Source organism: Callospermophilus lateralis, chromosome 14 (genome assembly GCF_048772815.1).
Source record: "Callospermophilus lateralis isolate mCalLat2 chromosome 14, mCalLat2.hap1, whole genome shotgun sequence".
Taxonomy (NCBI): domain Eukaryota; kingdom Metazoa; phylum Chordata; class Mammalia; order Rodentia; family Sciuridae; genus Callospermophilus; species Callospermophilus lateralis.
The window spans coordinates 18,434,307-18,457,354 of NC_135318.1; the positions used below are offsets into that span (position 1 = coordinate 18,434,307).

Consider the following 23,048-nt stretch of genomic DNA (forward strand, 5'->3'; position numbering starts at 1 on the left):
ACATTCAGTATGATTTTTAATATGTAATCCCAGCAACTCAGGAGGCTGAGGCAAGAGTATCTCTACTTTGAAGTCAGTCTTAGCAATTTAGTGAGACCCTCAGAAATTTAGCAAGACCCTGTCTCAAAATAAAAAATAAAAAAGGAGGGGCTGGGGTTGTGGCCCAATGGTAGAGCGCTTGCCTCGAATGTGTGAGGCACTGGGTTTGATTCTCAGCACCACATATAAATAAAAAAATGAAGGTTCATTAATAACTAAAATGAAAAAATTAATAAAATTTTAAAAAATAAAAAAGGAGTGGGGATGTAGCTCAGTGCTCAAGTACCCCTGGGTTTAATCCCGGTACCAGGGTGACAGAGGGAAGATGAATGTGTGTGTGTGTGTGTGTGTGTGTGTGTGTGTGTGTGTGTTGTGTGACATCTTGCTTTTTGTCTTCTGTTTGTTCCACTTATTCTTTGTTCCTTTCCCCTTATCATCTTTTGAATTAATTTGTTGTCCTATTTTATCTCCATTTTTGGCTTACAAGTCACATCTCTTTTTTAATGCTTTTTTAGAGGTTGCTCTATGACATGCAACATATATCTTTATCTTAGTACAGTCTACTTCAAATATGATATTACTTTACATATAGTATTAAGAAATTATTACAGTAACCTTCCATTTCTCCACTCCTGTCCTTTGTATTATTTTGACATATATTTTGCTTCTATATATGTTATAAAATCCACAGTATCTTGTTTATATTTCGGCTTTAGGTAGTTTTGCAAAGATTTTTTTTAAAAAAGGGGGGAAAAGCTTCATATATTTCTGCATATTTACCATTTTGTGACTCTTTTGTTCCTTTGTATAGCACAAATTTCTATCTAGTATCATTTTCCTTCTGCCTGAAAAAAAAAAAAAAAACAAAACAAACAAACAAAAAACTCTACCTTAACACTCTGGCTGCTGGTGATGAATTCTCCCAACTTGACTTTGTCTACAAAATATCTTTATTTCACTTTCATATCTGAGGACTATTTTTGTTGGGTACAAAATTCTACATCAACAATTTTTATTTTTTAGTTCTATTGTTTTATGCCTTGAATAATTTCTGACCAGACATATGCTGTCATTCTCATCTTCCTTCCTCTCTCTCTGACGTCTCCCCCACCCCTGATCTTCTTTCTGGTTGCTTTTATGAATGTCTTCTTATTAAGTGAATGATAATTATGTGCCTTGACTTGACTTGCATTATTTTTATTTGCTATATTTACTTGGATTTTGTTGATCTTCTTGAATTATGGGTTAACAATTTTCAGCAAATTTAGAAAAATTTTCTACTACTATCCTTTCAATTTTTTTTTTTTTTTTTGGTCCTCCTCCTCCTGTTTTTCTGAGACTCTGATCACACATATAATAAACTGCCACATGCCATCCTGTGGTTTACTTTTTATCAATGTTTTTTTTTTATGTGCTTGATTTTAGATAGTTTCATTGTTCTAGTTTCAATTCATCAATCATGTTTTCTGCATTGTCTAATCTATTATTTTTTCATTTTGAGTCTGTGATTGATAGTCTATTTTTCACTTCCAGAAATGCCATACTTTAACACTTTTCCATTTTTCTCATCATCTTGCTGATATTTTCCTTTATAAGTCTGAGAAAATGAAACAAATTTAAAACATCTGTTTCCTTTTTCTGCTAATTCCAACATCTATTATTAGTAGGTCTACTACTATTGATAATTTTTCTTTTGTCACATTGGGTCATGTATCAAGACACTTGACACTGTCAACTTTACTTTTTTCTAACTTTGCATTTTTCAATGCAGAATTTTGTTGTATTGCTTTAAAGAGTTTTGGATTTCTGTTAGACAGCTAAGTTAGTTGTCGATTAATTTGATTATTTCATATTTACTTTTAAACTATTTTAGGGTGAGCCTTGTATGTCCCAGTGCTGATGCATGGCCCTTCTAGGTTTCTATCAAGTGCTCCATTTATTCAGTGAAGTCTCCTCTTCAGCTAGAGGGTGAGCGGAAGCCTGGCCCTGCGTTGGCACATGCTATTGGTCTTGCAGCTGCCCTCAGTAGTTCTTGTCTGGTCCCACAAGGTTTTAACCTGTGCACAGTAGATTGATATTAATCCAAAGATTTAAGAGGGCCTCTATACAGATTTCTGGAGTTTTCTTCTCATTGTCGCTTCTTCCTTTAAGGTATTCTGCTCTATAAATTCTAGAAATTTTGGCTTCCCCAAACTCTGCTCTGCCTCAGCTCAGTGAGTGTCAGGCCCTGGGCTCTCCTTCCCTGGGGCAGAATTATCTCCAGGAAGAAAGCCTAGGTGATGATAGGGCTCCGACGGTTAGTTTTCTTTTCCAAGGACTCACTGTTCATCATGGCCTATTATCCCAAAACGGGTCAGACTGCCCCATACTTTCTCCAGTTCTAGCTGTTTTTACAGGGGGAGGTAATCCCAGACTGTCTTGCTCGCTCTTGACTGGGGGCAGCCGTCTCTTGCTATATTTCTGGTGTACACCATCACTGATAGCTCATAGAAAGGGACAGCACCTGCCCTCTTTCAACTATATGCCTCTTGCCTACCATACCTACACCCCACTGTTCCCTAACTGCCAGCCCTTGTCCCTAATCCAGCCACAGGTATCCTCTCCCTTTTCCTCAGACTTCTCACAGAATGTGCTGCCACCTCACTACCTACAACCTTGACACCTGATTCAAAGGCCCCTGTCCGTGGCATAAAGAGCCCAAACTGGACCTGGATGGAGCAGAAGCTGAATACTAGCCCCACCTTCCAATAGCCTGTGTGTCCCCAGGGAACACCTTGGTTTCTCTCTCTCTGTAATCTCCACAGAGTTGGGGTGAGGATCAGGGTTCCAGGCGTGAAATAGGTGGGTGCTTGATGAGTGTCACTCCCCATCTCTGAGCCACCACTTCACTGTTGTTCTCTTTCACCTTCTCAGAGGTGGTTTTGAAACAGTCTCTCACCATTTATGGGAGTGTGTGGAAATCTTCACAATCACCAGGGCAACAACCAACACATATCAACTTCTAGTACACGAGGTACAAGAGCAAGCCCTCAGCATATTCTGGCCAAGTAAATCACTGTGTCCTGCACTTCCCTTGAGTGCTACTGTATTCCATCCCTTTCAGTCACAGCCCTCAGTTTGTCACCAGGATGATCTTCCTCAAGGACAGCTCAGCTGGGTTCTTTTGCCAGCTCCAAAACCTTCCATGACTCCCTGGTGTCTACAGAATGTTGTCAAAACTACCCCAGATAACATTCTCTGGTCTTACATTTTGAAATCCCAAATTGCCTTCTGGATTTCTCCCTCCTCATCACACACCCAATTCTGCAGTGTAAGCTTCTCTGCGACCATGTATGTGTTTGTCCTCCAGACGCTCGGTAACAAGTGGACACCTGTGTCCCTCTGCTATAACGAAGGGTTTGATACCCACTGTGACCTTCAGTGCTGCCTCCTCCTTGGGGCTTTCTCTGAACTCTCTTTTAATTATTATTGTTATTATTTTGGGTAGTTGTAGATGGACAGAATGTGTTTAATCGTTTATTTTTATATGGTGCCAAGGATCAAACCCAGTGCCTTACACATGCTAGGCAAGCGCTCTGCCACTGAGCCACAGCCTCAGTCTGAACTCTCATAATCCGTTACAGAAGCCCTGGAGGGCTTGGGACCTCCTTTCATAGTCACCTTGAGGTAAGCCGCACTCTGAGATCCCACGGACAGGAAATGGGCCTGTTGTGTCTGGGATGGGAGAAGTAATAGTTCTATCAGGAAGCCCCCTGCAGGACTGCCTCAGAGGGAGACTGGGCACACAGTGCATGATGAAGGAGTGACCAGGCACCCCCTCCTCTCTCCAGAGGGAAACACTGAGCCCCAGGGCAGATTAAGTCCATCACAAAGGCCAGAGGAAACACCCTCTAAGGATCTTCACTCTCAGGTCAGTGTTTTGGACATTCTAGCCTCTGAACTCACTTTTATAAAGCCAGAGGGACAGGAGCAGGAGAACATGTCCCAGGAAGACACGCAGCTCCTGGCTCCAGGTCTCTGGGGAGAGGACCCGGCCTGGTGAGGCCAGAGAGAGCTCAGGAAAACAAAAGCAGAATTTACCCTGCAACCAAGAGCCGCTCCTGCGGCCGGAAGACATCCCTGTTCTGTGCTGGAAACCTGCACCCCTCCCACGCAACCACACACTCTCAGCCTCCTGCCTGGGCAAATTCCGAACACTCCACTGCCCCTCACTCCCCATCACCCATGTCCCAATGTCACTTGCCTCCAAGGCCTACCTCCCCTTCCCTTTCACATGTTTGGTGGCCTTCCACCCTTCTCTACCCCAGTAACCTCAGCAGAGCCCCAGGACACTCACGAATGGAGACTGGCAGCACCAGTGGGAAAATCTGTGGGTTTCCCATCTCCCTTCTGTCTCGGCCGCTCCACACACGCGGGTGTGCCAGGGGGCAGCAGCTCCCTGACGAGGCAGGAGACTGGACGTAGCCAGGAGCTGAAGACCACAGACCCGCCCTGACACTGCCTCTCTGTGTGACCTCGGGCAAGTCACTTCTCCGTGGGGCCTCTTCTCCAGAAAGCTCTGGGATGTCCCTGGAAGCCAGGTTCTCATGCAGTCCCGGCTCCCACTCTAGGAGGACGCAGCGGGCAGGGAAGAGTGAGTGGGAACAACCTGGTCCCTGGGGTGCAAACCCCAACTCTTCCCTGTTTGTAATTCTGCCCACGCAAAATGCACTCTGGCACTTCCCCAAAGGGATATGCTCTGGGGCTTTACATAGTTACGGATAAATGTGATCAGAGGAACACTGGCAGCTGAACGAGGCTCGGCAGATTACAAAGTGCCTTCACTCCTCGGTTCACATATTCTTTGTACAACTCCGTGAGAGCTGGTGTGTTTGTTCCAGTCACAGCAAACTGAGAAGGCTGCTGGTTCTAAGAGCTCAGTGACTTAGTAAATCTAAGGACACAGGGAAGGTTAAGTCAGCTGACCAAGATCACAGAGCAGACAAACAGAAGCCCAATGATCTGGCTCTGTGTTACTCATAGTGTCCCTCCCTCTACTCTCCTCATGCATGGGGAGTGCGGGGTACACAGGAACCAAGGCTCAGCAAGATCATATGGTCTCCCCAAGGCCCCAGCACCCACAGAGGGGCAGCCTGAACTCAACTCCTGATAAAACACTATGAAACCGGCAAAGTGAGAAACGCAGAGAATGTCAGCCCTTGGCAGGACACAGAGACTCTGGGGCCTCACACCTTCCACAGGCTCTCTCCTTGCCCTGGCACAGTGCCACCTCCTCCATAGCCACCCACACCCACTGCCCACAGCTTGATGGCTTTATTGATCTGGATGATTTTTTGAGTCCCAATGAATAAACTACTCTCTTAGGACCAGAGTCCAAAGCAGGCGCCATGTCCAGCAGCAGGACCAGGCTCTCAGCTGGGATTCTCCTGGCCCACCTCCAGCCCTGGTCACCTCTGCCACTGGCTTGCCAGCCCACAGAGGCCCTGGGTTTCCTGCTCTGTAGGACAGTGAAAGACTCCTTGCTGCTACAAATGGAAGGAAGCCAGGGCAGCTTGCCATGCTGAGGCTGCAGCTCCTGAAGGAGGCCACCTGTCTGCACCTCCAGTGGGACCACCTGACTGAAGAGGGACAGGGCCTCAGACCACGGGTACCCCCATCCCCTAGAGAGGAAGACGACAGTCACACAGAGGGGGACATCGATGTTAGTGCTATGGATTCTGCCTCACTGATTTGTATAAATTTAAATCAATCACCTACCAGTCCTAAATGTGCAGAGTCACATAAACACGCAAATTCATAGGAAGATCTCTGGAAGAATCAACAGCAAACACTTGGCAATGGTAACCTAAGGGAAGGAGGTGGGGAAGGGACGGAGGACTTTCACTTTTATTCTTTATATTCCTGACTAGGCTGAATTAGTTTCCTATAATTCTTATAATTTCTTATAATTCTTATAATTTCTTATAACTAGTACTTATAATATAACTATACAAGAAAATCAATGTTCAAATCTATCTCCAAAAGGGGGGGGCCAATGCTACAGAAGCTATCCTTGAGAAATAATATTATGGGTAGTATTTTTCCATCCTTTATAGTATTTTTCAGGCTTTCCAAGTGAACATGTTTGTTTCTTTTATACTAGATTAAACCATACACTGAAATTGCCATTTTTGATGGGTTGAAAGTGATTTGATTTGATTTGATAATTTCATGTAGTTCCACCAAATAACTCAGGATAAATACCCAACCAATACTTAACAGAATAACTTCTCAGAACCAGGACCACAACCAGACAGTAATAAATTTGTGTTTTTGGTTTTAAAGGAAGTAAATAAACAGAGCAGGGCCTTCCTTTCAGGCAGGGACCCAGGGCTACTCATCTCCATATTCCCAGCACCCAGCAGCTTGAGCAAAACCGTATCTAGGCTCACATGAGTTTGGCAAAGGAAAGATACATAAGCAGACAGAAAAGAAGCATCCATCACTAGACAAACAAATGAAATTACACATGCTAAATTCAACAACAAATAAGGCATCTCAGCAAGAAAAAGAGAGGGTGGACAAAGAGGGAGGTGTCCGGCTCTGGTTAACTGGAAAATTGGGCTGACCTTTGCTGATCTGGTAGGAGTCAGGGACAGAGGAGCAAGGAGGAAGGAAGGCAAACTGAGAGGCATGCAGGCTGCAGAGGGCACAGCCTGGGTCAGCAGAGCCCAGGGAGACAAACACACTCTCCAACTCCAAGCAGCAGCTCCAGCTGAGTGTCCCTGAGAGGTTTCTCCCTGCCGAAGTAGCATATCCTCTAAATTAACTTCCGTTTTTATGTAGATGATCAATCTTAAGGCCGGATGTCTAAATCTCCAGCAGTGGGAACCCCCCATCTGAAGTTTGTCACTATAGAAATGACACTTCTAGCATTTGTGTCCTGCAACAGGCAGGGTGGGTAGGGTTCTTCGAGCAGGCTTGGGAAATGTTTGTAACGCAGTAGAAGGTACTCCTGGGCACCATGATGTAGTCTGCTGCTGGAGAAGATGCCCGGGACAACGTTCGGTCCAGAAACCATCTCACTGGAGGACTTCTGAAAAGTGAGATGGGCTGGGCGCGCAGAGACCAGGGAGAGCCCGACAGCCGAATCCCAGGACTGGGAGGACGGCTGGGTAGAAAACAAGAGGCAGGTGCACATTACTTCCTGTGGACACTCTAGAACCAGGGAGGACGGCGGGGCTCAACAGGAAGGGGCAAGAACACTGACGGCACTGAAGTTCAAGGGCTCAACGGGCCAGACTGGTCAGGAAGGTCCACCCCTCTGTACACCTCCTCATCTCACATGCACAGCCCGCGGGAGCCTCTCTGGAAGGCACATGCATTTACTTCTGCTCCGACTTTTGGAGTGTTTCCTAAAAACCAGTTGTATTTAGTCCCAAACCTGTTTATGCCAGTTGTTTTTTGGCATTATATTTACATAATGGAATTGAACAGATAAAACATGAATGTGAAAGAAAGATGTGTCTAAGAAAATGAATATTTCAGAAATGTTTGGTAAATTCAAGTAGCTAAAAAAAAAATGCCATGGAATTAGAGGCGAGCAAAACAATAAAAATTTGTCTAAAATTAATAAAGAAAGAAGTCATAAAAATCTAGACAGACCAGGCACGGTGGCATACACCTGAAATCCCAGAGGTTCAGGAGGCTGAAGCAGGAGGGTTGCGAGTTCAAAGCCTGCCTCAGCAAAAGTGAGGTCTAAGCAACTCAGTGAGACCCTGTCTCTAAATAAAACACAAAACAGGGCTGAGGATGTAGCTCAGTGGCCCAGTGCCCCTGAGCTTAATCCTCAGTACCCCCAAAATAAATAAATAAATCTAGAAGCATTCTGTATCCTGATTATTTCCAAGGGACTTTTAATTCTCACTCACTTCAAGGAAATTGAAAATTATCTACACATCCTAACTGCAAAAGAAGGTCACTAGGGATACTAACTGAAGTACACACTGAGCAGCTCTAATCTGGAAATCCAAAAGCCAAGCGCTCTAAAATCTGAAGCTTTTGAGCACTGGCAATGATGCCGCAAAAGAAAGATTCCAGACTGTGAAACTCTGTTTCATGTACAAAATTATTAAAAATATTGCATAGAAATTACCTTCAGGCCATATATACAAGAAGTATGCAAATCATAAATGAATTTTATACTTAAGACTTGGGTCTTATCCCCAGGATACCTCATTATGTATAGTAAATATCCCCAAATCTGAAATAATTCTGGTCCCAAACATTTCAGATAAGGGATACTCAACCTATTCCAATAGGCAAACAAAAGAACTTTCCCTGCAACACAGTATTAGCCAAGGAACCATACAGCTAAATGTTTTAAATTAAAATAAGCTATTTAAAATACACATAAATGTATATGTGGGTGTATACATAGGTATAAATGTGTATGTGTGTATACACACATAAGTGTGTTGTATATATATAACTTTGGGGGGTTCCTAGATTTTACTAACATTTTGTAAAACCTAATGAGCTTTATGTAGTCGACCGCACCCATCTTAAATGTATAATTTCATGGGTGTTGACAAATGTACTGCTATGTGACTATATCCCCACTCAAGATGCTGAATTCTATATTCCCAGTGACTTGGGAGGATGAGGCAGGAGAATTACCAGTTCAAGGCCAGTCTCAGCAACTTAATGAGACCCTTGGCAATTTAGTGAGACCCTGTTGCAACATAAAAAATAAAATAAAAAGGACTGGAAGTGTAACTCAGTGGTAAAGCACTGCTGGGTTCAACCCCCAGTAACAACAAGAAAAACATACAGAACTCTGCCATCAGCCCTAGAGTTCCCTTGTGCCCATCCAAACCAATACCCCCCGAATCCCTCCGAGTTCTGTGAAAGTGCCACAGGACTTCCAACACCACACTGGGGTCATCTGTGGACCTGTGCTTACCACCACCCATCTTTTACTGTTATTCCCTTCCTCCAGAGTAAAAGCCACGTTTTTGGTGGGTGGTTCTGTGTGACCAGTACCACAATTATTTGACATTTTATATTAACCCATTAGGTCCTATCATCCTATATGTAGGACACTGATAAAAAAAAACCTCAAATTGTACAATAAATGCACCACTTATGATCACTTTGAAATAAAGACTATGTTTTAGAATTTTTATGTCTTTTGAGAAAATAGGTAAATAACTAGAGTTTTGAAATTATATATTTTATATTTATGTAATAGGATATTCATATATTTTATATAAAATGTATGAAAAATAAATAAGCTCTAGATTATGATTTCCAACCTATTTTAATGCACCTTTGCCAATTTTGTTGAGATACTGAATTGAAAACTTGAGACTTAATGGGTTTAACCAACTACGTGTCTCAGTCCCCTCAGAGAAGCCCCCTTTTGGCTGAGTTTGATCTAGAACACTCGGCCTTGAGACCAGACAGCCCTGCATCCCTGTGAGCTGAACTTGCCCTCACTGTCCTCCACTGTCTCAGCTACAAAAGGCCAGTGGCAACGTCACAGAGTGGGTGTGAGGACAAACTGACGTAAGTAAAACATACTTTAAAGACCTGCGTAAACTTCATTTATGACCCTTGGGCTTATCTGTCAGCCTTTTGAACAGAGTCTCCAGACCCGCTTTGGAAGCAAAGGCTGGGTCTGCATGGGACACCCCTGCCCAGCAAGTTCCACAGGGAGCCCAAGAGCCTCTCCTCCCCTGCATCCAATGAGCAGGAAGAACTCTCAGGCACAGGGGAACCAAGTGAGGCCACCGAGATCCATGGGAATGTCCCACAACCCATGATCCAAAGATGATGCCATCAGCTTGTGACCAGTCCAACCCAGCTCCCGCAGTGCCAGTGACCTTCCTCCAGTGCAGATCCCTCCAGACGGGCTGCAGCCCATCTCCCACCACTGCTCACTCTCAGGCCATTCCTCGAAAAACAGGAGAAAAGAAAATTGATTGCAAGTGAGAGGCTGTTGCCGTAATGAAACAAAAGGAAACTATCGCAGAAGTACAGCACCCTCTGTCCTCACGAGCCTCTCAGGGACACACTACCATTCACAAGCAACCAAACAAAGGGAGCCTGGCTCCAAACCTCTCTCTTGCTTCCTGTGTCCCCCTTTGTGCTGTGTTCTGCATTTTCCCCCCGATTATTAATTATCAGAAACTGTCTAGCAAGCAAACAAGCAAAGCCATGATCACTTAGTGAGATTTGAAAGTTTTTTGTGTTTTTTTTTTTTTTAACTACTGTGGGGAAATGGTCAATAATTCTGAAGACACGTGTTTTGGGTTTGTTTTTTTTTGTTTGTTTGTTATAAGACATTCATTTAGGAAATGTGAGTATTTATTAAGCAGACACTGAAGGTCGACACCCTAGTCAGGGGCTAGGAAAAGACAGGGCAGAAGGAGCCACCACCCAGGGAGGGATTCCTACCCACCGTCCCCACCGTCCCCCCTGGGGCACCTACCACAACCAGCTTGGTGCTGCTATGGCTTGTTCCTCCAAAGCTCATATGAAATGTAATTCCCTGTATAACAGTGTTAAGAGGTGCTGGGGCCTTTAAGAGAGATCAATGCCTTCTTCGTGGGAGTGGTGGTGTTATAAACTCATGTGTTTTCTGCCCCCCATGTGCCTCCTTGTCCTTCTACTTTCTGGGATGGGTTGAAGCAGCACAGGGCCCTCGCCAGAAAGTGACCCCATGTCAACACCACACTCTGGATTTCCCAACCTCCAGAACCATGAGCAAGCTATAAAAACCTCTATTCTTTACAAAGGACTAGGTCTCAGGTATTTTGTTATGGCAACAGAAAACAAACTAAGATGGTTGACAAGCCTTAAGCTCATCTGTCAGCCTTTTAGGAATTTGGCCAATGGGGATTTATCCCTTGGTATGGTCCCCTTGGGTGGAAAACTCAGCCTTTGAGGGCAGCCCAGAAGCCCACCTACAGCCAGCCATGAAGCTAGAAAAGGCAGCAAATGCAGCCGTAACTGCCAAGTCTAACTCAGCTGCCACCAAACTACACTTCTTGGGGACTAATCTTGGTGATATGTGAACCAACACAACCATGGAGATCTTGCAGAAGTTCAAATCTAGTAGGCTTATGTTGGGGTTTGGAAAAGAGGTAAAGGGAGGGGCAGGAGCTCTTCTGAAACATGCTATTTATTTCTCTGTTTACAAAAAACTTAGTTCTTGAGGAGAGGAAGGGAAAAGAACAAGTGAATTCCTTAGGAACCACAAAGAGGAATTTTGCTGGAAGAAACAGTCAAAAACATGATCAGAGGAAAGCAGAGTATTGGATATAGAATATCCAGGAGGGGAAAGAGGAGTGGCAACAGGTCGGCTGATGTGACATGTGAATGGCAATAATCAGGAAAAGACACAAACAATAAAATTAATAAATCAAGAGCAACCAAATGTCCTACAGAAAAATAATATCATGTTTTGCAAAATTACACAGAATTTTATCATTTGAAGTATTCTTAATAATCCTTCCACAAAAAGAAAACAGAGGTGGGGAAAGGCCAGCTCTCGGGGAGGCGGATGGCGAGCTCCAGGCCACCTGGAAAACACAGAGACCCTGCCTCCAGAGAAAGGAAGTTCAAAGGCGAGAGATGGTTTGCCAACAATAAATGCAATAAATAACTAGCACTTGCATGGTGCTTTGTACTTTGTAAGGTGACTCTCTATACATCATCCCCTTCCACTACTAGGTGACAAAATAATACCCCCATGTCCTTGTTTGCCAGGGAGAACAGTGAGAAGCTGCCCTCACCCCGCACCTTGCGGGGCCCCACCTTGCCTTGGCCTATCTTAACTTTTCCCAACTCAAGAGAGTCAGGGGTGCAAAATGCCATCTGACAGGAGCTGCTTCTGCTCCCAAATGGTCCTTCTACCCAACAGAGGCCACCTGGGACTTGCAGGAGCCCAGACAGGAAGCAGAGGCAGGTTGTAGATGCTTCATGTTGAGGACCCACCAGTCTGCTTCCCAGAACTGGGGCCTCCGCCCTCTTCCCTCCTGACCCACACTCTCTCCCTGGGCAACCCCCCATGTCCCCTTCAGTCTTAGGGACCAGTAAATGCTGATGAATCTCAAATCCAGAATGCCTAGACCCCTCTTCTTAGCTCCAGATCTTGAGTACAGGGACTGTTACATAGAAAGTGCTCAATAATTATCCACAGAATAATTTGAGAGTTGCATTGGATGTCCCACGGGTACCTCAAACTAAACTCCTTCTCCCCATCCCTGCTCCCATTTGGATGGATGACCCTGGTGGCTTTGTGCCGAGACAACTTTCACAGCCTCCTTAACTGTCTTGGTTTCACTCAAGTCCATCAGGAAGCTCTTTCCACATGCAAACTAGACCCTATCTGTCCCCTGCTTAGAATCCTTAAGGAGAATTCTATCATCCTAAGAATAAAACCCTTTCACTATCTGGCTTCTCTACACCTGTCCCTCCAGCTCCTGCCACCCACCCACGCTGCTGCCACCCAAGAATCCCCCCCAGTCCCAAGCAAGCAAGAACCTTCTGAATGACCAGAAGGCCTCTGCCCACTGCTCCACCCGGCACACTCCGACTCATCCTGCAAGGCCCGATTCCACAGTTCCCCTTCGGGAGGCTTCCTGGGTTTCCCGGGGCAGCCTCTCTCTCACTAATAGGATTCGTAAGTACCACAGCCTGTGAGCTGTGAGGGCAGGAGCTGCCGCATTGTACAGCCTGCCTAGAACTGTGCTGCCTGATGAAACACATCTTGGGTAAGCAGAAGAAGGAAGGGAGGAGCAACCAGGGGAGGTGGCGCGGTGGCAGCTCCAGCCTCCAGCTCCACACAGCTACTCTACTGCAGGCTCTTATGCAAATCATTTTTGCCTGAGGACTAGAACTAGGCAAAAAGGATGTCAATCACTCATTTTCTGGGCTCCTAAAATCTTCAATTCCTGCTTTTTACCTGGACCAGAAAGAAGGGTGACAGTGAGTGCTCTGGTCTCAGAGCACACTCCTGGGGCAGGGATGGCTTCCCTGAGTGTGAGTGTGTGTGTGTGTGTGGGGGGGGGCAGGAGGCCTGGGATTTAACCACAGGCGCTCTACCACTGAGCTCCAGCCCCAGCCCCCTTTAATTATTTTATTTCGAGACAGGGTTTCACTAAATTGCTAAGGCTGGTCTTGAACTTGCAATCCTCCTGCTTCAACCTTCCAAGTTGCTGGGATGACAGGCACCACCACTTGACAGCACCAGAAAGGATCTTTATTAGCAAGTGACGGAGTATTGATCGGCACCCTTGAAGAGCTAAATAAATCTGGCTTTAAGAAATCGTCCTCAAATCACTTGGATTTATGCCAGAACATTTCTCCTGCCAAAAAAAATGTATCGAATTCTCAATGAGAGGCACTGGGGAAGGAAACAAAGAAAAAAGCAAAGCCAGAATGCAGTCACTCCATCGACATTCACAGAGCAACCGTGGCAACCTCGGCACTGCGAGGACCACAGCGTGGCTCCACCATGGGTCTGAATCTTCCAGGAGGTAAATGACAACCCATAAAGACAGACACACACCACAGTTCTGAAGGATATGCACAAGCAAATCCCCGCTTTGGGGGAAGTGGGCAGGCTGCCCACGGGTGCTACCTGGAGAGAAAGGGACAAGACTGGTGCTGGGGCCTGGTCTCAGAGCACACTCCTGGGGCAGGGATGGCTTCCCTGAAACCTGGCATGGCGTCCTGGACAGACTGTGTGTTTGACAAGGTAGAACAGACACTTCCCACGCACGGGAGGCAAAGCAGCGCCCACACAGGAGGAACGCGAAGCCTGTGCGAGGTGGTTTCCAAAAGGTTCTGAAAATCTGAGAAGGGACAGATTGGGTCAGATGGTGACTCAATACCCTAATGAGGTTAAATACAGCCTGCTCTGGACATGTCTAACTTGTGCTCCAGGCAGACTCAGGTTTCAGTCCCTTCTCCCCAGCACCCCCGCGTGCCTCCTGGCCTGATAGACAGCCTCAGAAGAGGTGCCACCAACTCACTCACTGCCGCCCCATGCACACGTCACTCTCACAGCCAGGGGTAGGATCGATTGCTTCTGGCACCTGAGTCAGCCTGTGACTGCTTTACAGGCCCAGCCTCCAAAACTCCAATAGCTTCCACTTCCTCCTGAGACCATGGTGCTGGGAGGAAGCCCACGTGGGTCTGTGAAGAGGTCAGGCGGAGGAGCTCCAGGCGCCAGCCCTGGGCGGAAGCCTTCTTAGCACCTGCCAGCACAGCCCTCAGCCAAACGCCGACTGCTGAGTGAACCGGCCAAGTGCATGGCCCCTCTCAGGGCCACAGGAAGCAGAAAAACCACTCAGGGACCACAGCCAACCCACAGACTCCTGAGAAGTAATAAACGGCTCTTTTAAACCCCTAAGTTTAGGACTGCTATATACCAATGGATAACTACAACACACAGCAAACAAATGGCTATATCTGCAGTGAGGCCATAGAGAAACAGGCCTTCCCATGTTATGTCTGACCTGTTATGTTGTTTGGATCTGGAATATTCCGCAAAGGCTCATGTGTTGAAGGTCCCCAATGCAGCACTGCTCAGAGGTGAGGCTACTGGAAGTGTTGGATTCTGAGGACTCTGACCTCATCAATGGATTAATCCACTGAGGGATTCATTGCTGAATGGACTTCTGGGAGGTGGTGGAAACTGTAGGTGGGACCTAGTTGAAGGGAGTGAGTTCTGGGGGGCTATCTTGTGCCGGACTCCTTCCTCTCTCTTGCCCTGCTCTCTGGCCACCATGAGGTGAGCAGCTCTGCTCTGTCATGTTCTCCTAGAAAGCCAAGATATAATTCTTATTTTTCTAAACTTGCATTTATTTCTGAGGAAGAAAACATTTTATAATGCAATACTAGCCTCCACTTAGACTACAGAGAGTGGCATTTAATGCCATCTGATGAGCTGGTCACCATAACAGACACCAGTGTGCGAGGGCTGCACACTCAGCACCAAAACAGCTGAGCTCCCTTGTGAGCGCATGCTCCTCATCCCCAAGTTGCTCCTCCAAATGCTTGGGAGTCGAGAAACCAAGACCCCACCCTGCTGGGAGTGCTGCGGCACAGACAAGGGAAGGTCTGAGGGCCTCTTTCATGACGCAGAAGGGGTTCGGGGTCCCACTGGCCTGGGTTCAAATCCTACTTCCCCATTTACTAGATTTGTGGCCCTGGACAAGTCACGCCAGTCATCACACGTTCAGTTTGCTCATCTGTAAATGAAAGCATCTACCTCTTGCTGAAGACACTGGATGGAGCAGAGCAGAGCTCAGTCACTGTGGTCACCTGGTTTGCCTCCACTCTCATGGGACCTGGGACTACCTAGGGAAGCTCTCAGCCTGAGTGCTGGTGAGGGTTGGGGGTACTTACCCATGGAAGTAGTCATCAAGAATGTGTGACCTGGTGAGTGGACAGCTGGGGGGAAGGTGGATGTTTATTCAAGGTCAGACCATCCTACTGGGATCTGCTCTTTAAGAAGAAACTGCAGAATAAGAAACACCGGGGAGTCCAAGCCATTCGGTTGGACAGAGAATTTACCAGGATGGTTGGACTGACCAGTCCAAGCAGTGAGTGAATATGTGTGTGTGCAAACACGCTTGAGCATGTACCCATTCACGCACACACAAAGCCACATGGTAACCCAGTGCTCACCCAGCCCTGGGCGTCCGTCTCCTCTCCATAAAAATCCAGCTGAGCTGGGCACAGTAGTGCATGCCTGTAATCCCAATGGTTCAGGAGGCTGAGACAGAAGGATCATAAGTTCAAAGCCAGCCTCAGCAACAGTGAGGCGCTAAACAACTCAGTGAGACCCTGTCTCTAAATAAAATACAAAAAATATAACTGCGGATGTGGCTCAGTGGTCAAGTGTCCCTGAGTTCAATCCCCAGTACCCCAACCCCCCAAAAAAAACCCAGCTGAACCATGAAGTGCTGATTTAAAATCAAACATGAAGACTCTGATGTTCAAAGAAAAATGTTAGTGAAAAAATGTGGGTGAAAGGTGGGCCCTAAATGGCATATGAACCACGATGACACACTGGGAAAGCTCTGTTTACACAGATAAGGATCAGAAAAGGCCAGGGAGAAATGCGACCCAGGGAAGGAAGGGAGGTGGTTCTCTACAAAACCATTTACATGCTCAATAATCCACAGCCCTGCACTCCCTGCTCTGTATCTTCTCCACCGCTGACTTGTCAGATGGCTGACCCTGTGTTCAGTACTCCCGTTGCTCCACGCAGGTTCATCTGTGCACTCTTCAAACGATGGCCACTTCGCTCCACCCCCAGGACAGTAGCAGACCCCAAGGGCCAAGACTGGGGATGAGTCTGCCTCCCTCCTGGACCCCTCCCTGCAAGCTCCTGGGCCTGCTGCCTTTCTGCCCTCACACCCAGCTCCTGCCCCTCGTCCCTCTGCACCTGTCACATGCTCCTGGCCAAGGTCCCACGAGGAACTCTGTCAGGGGCTTCTCCCTTCCTTGCATCCAAGTCCCAGGAGGAGAGGGGGTGCTTCCCATTATGTTTGAGGACCTCCCACCTCTTGGCTCTGTGCTGCAGCATTGCTTAGCAAAGACATTTAGAGCAACCAAAGTAGGAAGGAGGCCCAGATGCCTGGGTTCCAGAGAAAGTGGGGCTTCAGGAAAGTCCCCCCATTCTGCCTTCTCATTCACCAGTGACTCCTCCCCAGATATCTGGCCCTCTACCTCCTCTCAACCTAACTGAACCTCAGTTTCCTTATCTGTGAAAAAGGCAGTCACATCCAGGATTTAACAATATTTAACTCCAGCCACAGACAGGGATGTCTCTGGAAGCCATGTCCCCTCTTGTGTCCCCCACCCCCGGCAGTCCCCCACACCAAGCCAGAGCCAAAAGCCCCTTCACTTGGGTGAATGACTTGCTGTGTAATTGTAAGTGGGAAAGAAATCACATGTTCATGGCTTTGTCCTGCCTGGCTTTGTGAATAAGGGCCCCCATGAGAGAACTGCTCCCAGATAGACCTTCTGCTACAAAGTCAGTCTATAAACCATTTTTCAGGGGTCTCTAGCTCCTAATTTGTCAGAGACTCTCTCCTTAATGATATTATCAGAAGCTAACAGGTGTATGTGCGCATGTGAGGGTCTCAAAGCAGCCGATGATCAAAGGTGTGCGCCACACCACCTTGGCATGTTTTCTGCCCCACCTCTGCCCTTCATCCTGACCCACGGCTACAGTTCCTGGCCCTGCTCCTGACACCTCTTGCTTCTTCACTTCATCCCAGGGCCAGTTTAGGGTGGTGAAGGGCAAACTGCTATAAGAGGTGCTGATGCAGGGACCAGGCCAGGGGAGGGACCTTGGGAAAGCCTGCCAGCTGAGGCTCCTCCTGACTCTTCAGCCCTCCTCACCACGCCTGACTTGTCAGACGGCTGACCCTGTCTGAAAACCTTGCAGGCTGCAAAGCCCGGACTCTGCTCAGTAGTACTCATCCTTAGCCAATGGGTGAAGCCCCAGCCCCACCAACCTCACACCCCAGCCTCTACCTGCTCCTCTCTTTGGAACCCCTGCTGGCTTCCGAAGAAGAGCTCAGGATGGGCATCAGGCCACCCTGAGCCTTGTGTGTATACCTTCTGTCCTTCCCATGGAACCGAGTAGGTCTAGACTGGGGGTGTGAGGGTCAAAAGGAAGACTTTTGACACTGGAAATGTTTTCTTGGTGCTGCTGGTGGGGGCAGCACCCAAACCACAAAACTCACAAAAGCCCAGAACCCAGGTGTTAACTGTGAAAATGAGTCCATCCAGCACAACTCAGGAGGGAGTCCCTGCCAGAGCCAACAGATGAGGGGGGAGAGAACGAAAAGGGAAAACACACGGGTGGGAGAGAGAGGAAAGATGGGGCGGAACTGGGGTATGAGACAGTTCCTCTGAGTTGGGAGGCCTGGCCACCTAGCTCTAAGGCCCCTGGCCCTCTTGTCCTCCAAGAAGCCCTATGCCCGGAGGCAAACCAGGTTCCCTCTACTCCCTGGATAAGGGTAGGTCCCAGGTGTCCCTCCCCACAGCAACACTGCCCTCTGCTTGTCCACAGTACCCAGAAGGGAAGCCATGAGTTAAGGAAGACTTTGGTGGGTGAGCCTGGGAACCCAGGCACCTTTTAAAAAGTCATATTGGTCCCAAATGAGTGACTCAGAAACTTCTGGAACATGGCCCACTATAAGCCAGGCCTCCAGCCACCTATCTCAGGCTCCCAACTGGACCTTGGGAGCCCCTTTCCCTAACCCCTCCATCCCCAAAGCCAAGCTCCAGCACGGCTTCATGTCGAGGTCATGCTCCCCTGGGACGCTCATATTTTTGTGTGTGTGTGTGTGGTGCTAGGGATTGAACTCAGGGCCTGTACATGCCAAGCATACATAAAACAACCGAGCTACACCCCCAGCTCCTAATATTTTTATTCTTGGTTTACTTATTTTTCTCTTTGTTTCTCAATTTGGGGGGTTTTATTTCTTTTCAGTGCCCAAGGGAAAGTTCCTACTTCTCCAGGCAGTAACCCAGCAGGGGCCAGTGGCCTGCCCTTTGGTGTGCCTTGTCCGGATCAAGGCCCACAGCTATTCTTCCTGAAAGCTTCAGGGGGCTCCAAGTAAGTTCCCTGCTGACCTGAGAAGAGGCCCAGAGTGACACTGGCTTAAAAGGCCATTCCAGCCCTCCTCAAAGCAAAAGGGTAAAAAGGACTTGGGGCCAGTTAAGGCCGTTAAGGCAGGGCCCAAACAGGTCCTCTCTTCTGGCCAGTGAAGAGAGACCAGGGATGCCTATGAGCTGTGCCTTCTACTGAGATCTGGAGGGTGACAGCAAAGTAACAGTCCCTGTCCACAGGAGGAGGAAGAAGGGAGGCAAGGCTCCTGCTCTTGGCCCCACAGGAAAAAAAAAAAACCCGTGGAACACACACAAATGTTCCTCCAACCGTGCAGGAGCCTTGGGCTGGGAGTCAGCGCACCTGGGCTCGAATCTAGTTTCTGTCACCAATGATTGTCCATCTCCATTTCCTCCTCTGCAAAATGGGGGGTTTGAACTAAATGCTCTCCCAGGCCCTCTCCCGCATGAACATCCTCTGACCATTTCTAGAACAAATCAGAAGGCGAAGCATGAAAGGGGAAATTGGCAAAGCTGTGAAATGCCATGTCTGTTCACCCTGAGACCGCTCACAGTAGCCACTGTCCACAGTCCACTCGCACACACCAGGGCCACTGAGGCTCAGGTCAGCAGGAGTTTCAGGTCTGCCCAGCAGGTCACCTCTTCAAGTTGACACCATCTCAGCCCCACCCTCCACAGAACTGAGCGAAAGTAGGAATCAGACCCTCTCTACAGACCAGAGAACCTGAGGCGAGCAGGGGGGAGCCTTTCTGTCATTCAGCAACGAGGCTGGCAGGCCAGACACTACTCTGGCCTGTCCTCTAGTCACCGGTATGCTGCCCCCCACACCAGGGACACTAACTACTGTCCCTCGTGTCTGCTAAAACCCAGAATCTCTGACAGCTTGATAGGGGCACAGAGAGAGGGGCCCTATCTCAAAACTTTGCAGACCTCGAGATGACTCAGGGGATAACACTGAAGTAATGGTTCAGAACTTGTTCCCAGACCCCAAATGCTGCAAAGCCCACCTGCCCATCTGCCTCTGACCAATTCCCAGTAGGAACGACTGTGGCCATTTTTCCCACAGAGCCCTCCACAGGCAGAGACACAGGCAAAAGTCACCAACTCTGGAAGCCATGACAGCAATGGCAGGCGCTCACATGAGAAGAGCAGGACACCGGGAGAAAAGCAAAGGGACATGCTGGCATGGCAGACTGCAGAGGCTCGAAGCTTCAGTGAGGTCACTGCCTGAGCCAGAAAGGAAAACAAGAAGCACGTTGGTCCAAGCGCTAGGAAAAAGTTAAAGCTGAGCAAAAGCCGTGTTTTCTCTAACCAGTGGGAGGCAATGGACTAGCCCCAACTAGTCTTTTCATCAACCACCAAAGGTTCTATAGGGCCCCTGCAGACTCAGTCCCCATCACAGGGAGAGAAGAGTAATGGCTGGGGTAAGATAGAGGCAGGAATGGCACCGGAAGCAGATGCAAGAAATGGGCACTCCAGCCAGATGACTGCCATAACTAGCCGGGTGGTCTTGAGAAGGTCGCTTTCCAGCTCTGAGCTCACGTAATAAAGAAGTAGAAGGTAGGATGTAAAACTGTGGTATTTGTTGACTCTACGCTCCAGGGATGGAGTCCCCGAGTGAATTACCAGATTCTAAACTGAGAAGGCCAGAATCCTGTCCCTGACTTCTGCAACCCCTCGGAGCCTGGCTTGGGTCCTAGCATTTAGTGAGCACAATATATTAGTTGAGCTGAGGCCAAAATTCCACCCCTTCCAGCAGAAACCATCTACCAGGATTAGCAGACTCCAGGATGTGGTGGCCAGTAGCAGTCCCCAGACGTGTTCCCACACCATTCCTTCTGTGGGGAGACCTCCATTTCCCTCATCACCTAACTGCTCATGGCACCCCAAGCAGAAGCAGGATGTATTATAATCACATCTCCCCTCTCTGCAGCTCTTCACATATCCTAATGAGCTCTCACCCACGTTCCTTTGATCCTGACAACAGCCATGTTCTGCAGGCAGAGCAGACAATATCCCCATTTGACAGAGGAGCACTAAGCCCACACAAGTCAAGTCACAAGCTGGAGCTAGGAAGTGATGGCCTGGGATAAGAATTCCTTGCAAGAGATTCTCCTGGCCGGGGACACTGACAGGGAACAGCCAGAATAATGCTGCCTTGAGATCAGGCCCATGAGAGCCTTCCTGTCATCCAGTCAGGGTGGACACAGATGGTGAAGTGGCCCTGGAGGCAAATGTCCTGACATGCTCCTTTCCCTAGGGGCAAACACCAGTTGACAGGGAGGTGTGAAGCCAAGGGTGGAGACAGAGAGAAGTGGTCTTCCTACACTGGCTGCCAGAATGCATTTTTGACTCAAGGGCAAAGAAATCAATCCCCATCACTACAACACAGATCCCACCTGGGCTGAGAGCTGATGGCAAGGGAAGGTGCAGGGTGGGGAAGAAGGCAGGACTCACCTCCCTCAGCAGCTGCATTCCCTGAAGCTCATCCTGCTGCTGCTGGGCCACAGTGACTCCCAGGACAAGCGTGTGCACAACACAGGAGATCACAGAGATGATCACGATGGGGCTGAGGCTGAGGGGCAGTGTGATGAAGAAGGAGAAGACAAAGAACGCCTGCCAGCCCACTGTGTCACTGGCTGCATGGGCACGGGCGAAGTTCAGGCCCAAGTAGGCGAAGATCTGGGCTGTTATCAGCAGCCACAGCACGTAGGGTACCACCTTTCGGGTAACTCGGTCAGGGAGCAGCCCCTTTTTGCAGAGCACGAAGAGGATAATGTCCAACACCAGCCCGATCCCAGCCACAACGAGGGGAGCCAGCTTGTCACTGGAGAAGACCACAGCACACATGACCACCACGTAGCAGTCAAAGAGGGCTGCGAAGACCACCAGCACCAACAGGGTCTCATGGCGCTGCCTTTTGAAGTAAGTCTGGTAGAGGTTCTCCAAGGATTCCGGTACAAAGGTCAGTCGCATGAATCGAGGCAGGCACAGGCAGGAGCCCGAGTTCCTGACGGAGATCTCATGGGTCCGGCCCACCCCACGATCAGGGTCAGAGGGCAGGCTGACAGAGTATTCTGCAGAGTACTCAGCCGAATACTCAGGCTCAGAGAAGCCCTGATTCCTCGGCATCCTGGCTGGTGTCTGTTTCTACTGGCCCTGGAGAAGTGGACTGGAACAGAGGAAGCTCCCAAACAGGCCGCCTACCAGGGCTTTCTCAGACCTGGAGAGGGCTGACAGCCTCTTCCTGGCTGGGGCTGAAGGGTGGCCACCTGGGGCAGGAACACAGAATGGAATTCCAGGGCACAGGTGGCACTGATCATCTGGAACTTAAAAGGACAGTGCTAAGTAGGAGCACCTCTCCTTCCCCATGACCTACCCCACCCCTCACAAAAGGATCTTTGCTGAAGATCCTCCAACACCAGGCCCTTCCCCGCTGCAACACATACCCAGTCCTGTCGGCACCAGACACCCGGTTTCCTTTCTCTGGTTTATGGAGGGGCCTAGCCACCTCTCCATCTCTCACACCCTCATCTCTGTGTCATCTCTCTCGTTCCCTGACTTCCTCGCCTAAATTCCCTCCAGGCCCCGTCCTTAGGAGCGGAAAATAAAACGTGCCAGGAAGAAGTCAGAGCCATCCTGGGGATTCCTGCATCTTCCTTCTGTTTACTTCCTTTTTCCATCCAGCCCTTGGAGACTGGCTTCTCTCTCCTACCGGCCCCTTCCCAACCCCGGCGCGCTGTCTGCCTGGCGGAAGCCTGGCCCGGGCCCTGCACTTACCTGTGCGGGAACTCCGGAGCCGCGTGCCCCGGGACGGTCCCCGCGCTGGCTGCGGGACCGGGTCACGCGAACCGCGGGTAGGGGCCGAAAGGCTCAGCTCTCCCAGCGGCGGCTCCCCGCCAAGCCTCGCCGCCCCTCCAGCGCCACGGCCCCCCGCCCGGCCGGAGCGCTGCTCCAATGCCGTCAGGCCCCGGATTCCGCCGGGAGAGGCGCAGGGCTGCCCCTCAGCATCCACCGGCGCCCGGCCGCAGGAGGAAGGAGGCGGCGGCGACGGGCGCTGGAAAATCCGGGGGCGCCGGCCAAGCGCGCCCGCCCCCGGGGCTGCGGCTCGGGGGCCGGGGTCGGGGCCGCGGCAGCGGGCGCGGGCGGCGGCGCGCGCGGCGCCCGGACCCCCTCCCTCCGGAGCGCGCGGTGGTCGCGGCGGCGGCTAGGTGCGCGCGCGGGGCCCTCGCCGGCGGGAGAGCGGGCCGAGGCCGGGGAAGTCCGCCAGCATCCTCTCACCCGCCCTCGCGCCGAGCGGTCCGCCGAGTCCGGGCGCGGCGCGCTGCACAGTGAGTCCCCGCGCGGCGCCGGCGGCTCCGGGC

General features: G+C 49.3%; 1 protein-coding gene across 2 annotated transcripts in view; it reads right to left on the reverse strand.

Moving 5' to 3' along the window:
• The window catches only part of Adcy3 (adenylate cyclase 3), an 85,482-nt gene extending 62,680 nt beyond the window's left edge, over window positions 1-22,802 (reverse strand). The window contains exons 1-2 of one of the 2 annotated variants that reach the window (XM_076833775.2): window positions 22,465-22,802; window positions 21,142-22,013 (exon numbers count right to left, since the gene is read on the reverse strand). In XM_076833775.2, the coding sequence (XP_076689890.1) occupies window positions 21,142-21,816 (675 nt within the window). In that variant the 5' untranslated portion in view covers window positions 21,817-22,013; window positions 22,465-22,802. The remainder of the gene's footprint in view (window positions 1-21,141; window positions 22,014-22,464) is intronic. The other variant, XM_076833773.2, reaches the window with a different exon arrangement.
• Window positions 22,803-23,048: the final 246 nt, after the last annotated feature.